Source organism: Hibiscus syriacus, unplaced genomic scaffold (assembly GCF_006381635.1).
Source record: "Hibiscus syriacus cultivar Baekdansim isolate YM2019G1 unplaced genomic scaffold, ASM638163v2 tig00110720_pilon, whole genome shotgun sequence".
Taxonomy (NCBI): Eukaryota; Viridiplantae; Streptophyta; class Magnoliopsida; order Malvales; family Malvaceae; genus Hibiscus; species Hibiscus syriacus.
The window spans coordinates 179,835-184,688 of NW_024062838.1; the positions used below are offsets into that span (position 1 = coordinate 179,835).

The following is a 4,854-nucleotide window of genomic DNA, read 5'->3' on the forward strand; positions in this document are numbered from 1 at the left end:
GCAGCTTCTTAGTACAAATATTCTTTTTCCATTATCACTCTCCCTCGAAATCCTCTCTTTTTTGGTCTTAAACTGAGTTCCACTACTTCTGGGAACTAGTAATTAACTTCACTTCATACTGCTTCATATCTACCTCCAAACCCATAGACCCCAAAATAAGGAAGATGTATGGAAAGACATTAACCTTGCTTCTACACACGATAACTGTCCATTTGATGTTGTAGCCTCACCACCTTCTGATAATAAAAGGGTCCAAGAATCCGATGGGATCGCCGGCACAGGCGTATGATCAAGAACCGTGAATCTGCAGCTCGATCAAGAGCTAGGAAACAGGTAAGCACCTTGTTTTCTTCGGTTATTGAAAGCGTCATTAATCTCGAAATTGATCATCCTTTTTATATGCAGGCTTACACCAATGAGTTGGAGATTGAAGTTTCACATCTTATGGAAGAGAATGCAAGACTAAGAGAGAGCAAGAACAGGTAAGGCTGATCAAATCAAGGATTCGTGAATTAGTAATACAGTAGTTGACATTCTGCCCTTGCTTTGTAAGTTACGCGCAGGTGGTGCCTCTCCGCTTTCTAAAAAGCGCACGCTTACGTTAACGGCTCCATTTTGAGGAAAAATAGATCCGTCCATGCTTTCCTTTTAACAGTAACCCAATCTTTCTTTGACATCTATCGTTTGTTAAATGATCATTTTAGTCTTTATTTCTTAGCATTTTGATCTTTAGCGTTTTAAGTTTTTATCTAAATATCAATTACTAGATGAAAACTACCAGTTAACTAACAGTCAATGAATGTTATTGATATAATATTTTCACACTTGCTTAATTAATGACATATCATATGTCACTTCACTAGAGTGGTAAACGTTAATTGTTAGCAAGTAACAATTTTCATCCCTGTTATTTTAATAAAAATTGAAATATTTAGACTAAAATACTAAAGGTTAGAAATCAAAGTAATTGAACAAATGCTGGAGACTAATTTTGTCACCATATATATATAATCTTCTTCTTCCTACAGATGGAGAGGTTCTTCAAGCTAGCAAAGGAAGCAACCTTGGTTTATAAAGACGCTAGGCGCATCGAGACGCAAAAGGTTTCTGGAGTCTAGGCGTAAGGCGCAGGCACGCACCTTTCATAGGAGATGCGCACTTTTTATGTTAATAAGTTAGATAATTTATTCTAGAGTACATTCACACCCATTACCCACTAATTCACTCCTAAAATACTTATCTCTTCACACCCTTTCCTTTCATTAAAGTGTCAAGACTCGTTTACCCTAGTTTCTAAAGTATTTCAACATAGAGTAAATATCTTAATTTTGATAAGAAAACATGGATATAGGACAATTATATGGTCATCATGGAACAATAATTTATATTCAATAATTTTATTTATTTTTAAATATTACAAATTAATTTTATTATCTTATATAACTCTAAGTTATTATAAAAATTAAATTTTATATTTAATAAATTTGATTACTAAATTTTATTTTATTTAATATTTTAATATTTTAAATTAATTATATATATTATTACATGAATCAATTTTATTATTATTTATTAAGACTGTGGCACCTGATCGTTTTCGAGAGAGATCCACTGCCTTCTTTTCTGTTTTTCTTTCGTCGGTCTTCTGCAGCCTTCTTCTATTTCTTTTATTATTATTTATTAAAATATTAAATTCTGAAAGAAAAAAGAAAAAAAACCTTCCATAAGCGCGCAGGCGCTGAGCCCGGCGCCATTCGTATAGCGCCGAGGCGCGCCTTTGAAAACCCAGGTCAGTGAGTGGTTGATGTACAGCTGAAATTGTTTCAATAGAAGCTAACATAACAGTTATGCATGCCACTTGATCGACTGATAAGTGTAAACAGCTTCCAGTAATCGGATTTATTCCAAAGATTCAAACCCGAATGGCAACAACATCGTAAAGTGGATTGGACAACCATGCTTCTAAGGAAGCAATAAAAGATGAAATGTAACCGACTGCATACAGCATGAATCTTTTTCAGCCCTTGGGAAACCTGGCTGATTTCTAGTGCAGTTTACAGGCAGAAATGTTTTCAAGATAAGCTACCGTACATAAAGATAGCACTAAAAGATGACCCCATAAGACTTCAAATGAGCATACCAGTGTTACCTAATTCACCCCCCACCCCCATGAATCTTGTTTGAACTCATTCGGGATTTGTTCCTGTTCCTTCGTTAAGGAAGGCATGCTGGAACGATCAAATTGGCGTACCGAAAACCCAACACAGCAAAAGCAAACAAAGTCGATAATAAGAAAACAGAAAGAGGCATCGGAAGAAAATAAATTTAAGTTGCAGTGTTTGCACAACTCTTCGTTCAATTAAACAATGGGAGGAGAAAAATCCATTTCTAATCTATAAAATGAATCGGTCATCACCAAATTATCCCACCCAACGAATCATGACCCCAAAATCTGTTCCAAACAAAACCACCTCCAACAAACCGTAAACGGTGAAACTAACTAATTGTGATCCCGTACCGATTCCGTGAACCATGAATTAGATAACACTAGTACAGACAATATGCTTGTATGCTCATTCATGTAGCTTTGAGGAACACCAATCATAATTTCTAAATCCCAAGAACGATTCTCCATTCGAAAATGCAATTCGAGTAAGATGAAGCAGCAGTTTACAATAATAAATAACAAGATAAAAGGATCTCAACTCCCTTTCCTATTCCTTATTTGTTGCAGCTGAGTCCTGAGGAGCGTTATCTTTATCAAGCATCTTCCCGTCGGTCGGCACCAAACATGGGATCCCATCCTTTATCTAATAAAACCACATATAAACATAAGTTACAGCCCCATTTATACATCTAGCATATACCCAGAAATTGTATAGGGCTTTGATGTCAATAAAAAGGTGGAATTGCAACCAAGTTCAAACAATCGAAATCAAAAAGGGGGAAATGGGAATATAGCTCACGGGAAAAGAGACCCCAACAGAATCACTGATAAGAGAAGTCGATTCCTCACAAACCCTGTCCCAGTAGCAATCAATCAACCAACCAAAAGAAACAAAGTCAGGAAACAGAAGCATCGTAAAAGGGAAGGGAAAGCGAAGGAGAGAGCACCTTAGAGTTTGTTTAGAGAGTGGACATACGAGGATCTCCGAAAGAGTTTTGCTAAGTCCGGTTCCTGCATCTTTTAGTAGCCAGTTGGTTAATCTCACCATTTTCCCCTTTTTGCCTTCACTTTGAGCTCGTGCGATACTAGCGATGGTACAGGTCCTCACAGCACTCAATGGTTTGCGTGAGCTTCGGGTCTAGTTTGCTTTTGGGTTCTGGTGGGGCGGAGGGCTGTTTGGAATTGGGTTCGTGGATGATATATGGGTTATGTAGCTCTGCTATGCAGGATGTACCATATCGATTTTTTAATAATTTGAGATTATTATAAAATAGTATATATTTAAAAAAAATTATTTATTTAATAATAAACGTCCAAATATTTTTATAGACGTAATCAAACTTAAAATCTCTAAAAATAACAATAATCTTTTAATTATTATAATCATTTGTTTTGTACATTAGATTAGATCGAAATCTTTGTTTGCTGGAATAGCAATGATTCTTAGGGCACTGCAATTCAGGGTTAGAGGAGAAGGTGCCATTATTCCCTTTAGTTGGTGTTAACAAACGATAAAATTGTTCTTGCCAAATGATCAATAAATTTGGTATAAGACAAACTTGACTACATGCCTAAAATTTATGTTCTTCTAGAGCTTGTTGAAGAAGTTGAGGAGGTAATGATATAGATGCAAGAATCACTTGTAAATCAGCACGTTGGATGAAAATTTTATATTATGTTTATGGCTTAATTATAAAATTAATACCTAAACTATACCGATTTTCACGAATTGATGCCTAAACTATTTTTTGAATTCTTGTGTCTAACGTTACAATTGGTATCATTTTAGGTGCTTAGGATGTAAGCCGTGAAATTTCATTGTTAAGTAACATATGTCACTCTCTGGTAATTTTAAAAATTTTATTTTTGAAAAATACTTCAAAATATTATTAAATTAGTTGATCCTTATTCCCATATGTAATGGGATAAGGGGGAGGTAAAATAGTTGGCTACTCCCAACGCCAGGTTGAGAGCAGCTTCCGTAGGAGACCTCCAAATTATGAAATACCCTCTGTGGGACTCGATCCCACGACCCCAAGGTTAAAAGCCTTGTGCTCTACCAACTGAGCTGGATGGTCATTTAACTTCAAAATATTATTATTATTATAAAAACCCTAAACTTTTCTTTTTACACAAAATACCCTACAATTCATAAAATTTCTTATTCTAATCCCTTTGCTCCGGTAGCCGGTCTTCTCCGATCACCCATCCATCGTCGATTGATCATCTATTTGTTGTTAGCCACCCAATGATCGATCATCATCATTGTTATCATCTCAAACCTCAAAATTCCTAAATTTCTAAACTTAAATCTCTAATGCCTAAAACTCAATCTCTAAAACTAATAGCCCTTAATCTGAAAATAAACCTTAATCTGAGATGAATAGTAGGGGATTGTTTTTAGAAAAAAATGTTTTTTAAATATATTATTATTTTAAAAAAAACTTTTTAAATGTATTTTCTTTAAGAAATATACTTTTACATGTTGGTTTCTATGAGTTTTGGAGTTTCTTGTAAGTTTGGAATTTAAAAAAGAGGTGATCTCATTTAGCTTCTCACAAAAAGTTTGAGAGTTTTCCCTATGTTCGAAGAGAAGAAGAGAACGAGAGGTTTTCCCTTGAAAAAATTATTAGATTGATCTGATTCACCATGTCATCTGTGGTCTTAACCAATAAAATTTATCCATT

General features: G+C 35.0%; 1 protein-coding gene and 1 long non-coding RNA gene across 2 annotated transcripts; one reads left to right on the forward strand and one right to left on the reverse strand.

Annotated features, from left to right (window-relative positions):
• Positions 1 to 250: 250 nt before the first annotated feature.
• LOC120139029 lies at positions 251 to 661 on the forward strand. The gene is made up of 3 exons (XR_005517582.1): positions 251 to 333; positions 406 to 482; positions 554 to 661. It is a non-coding gene; the product is annotated as an uncharacterized LOC120139029 (long non-coding RNA).
• Positions 662 to 2,592: 1,931 nt separating this feature from the next.
• Positions 2,593 to 3,354, reverse strand: LOC120139026 (UPF0434 protein Mmar10_2939-like). The gene is made up of 3 exons (XM_039154377.1): positions 3,115 to 3,354; positions 2,967 to 3,021; positions 2,593 to 2,810 (listed from the first exon to the last, which is right to left on the reverse strand). Exons 1-3 carry the CDS (start codon positions 3,213 to 3,215, stop codon positions 2,715 to 2,717), a joined length of 252 nt encoding a protein of 83 aa, XP_039010308.1. The 5' UTR covers positions 3,216 to 3,354; the 3' UTR covers positions 2,593 to 2,714.
• Between the last annotated feature and the right edge of the window lie 1,500 nt (positions 3,355 to 4,854).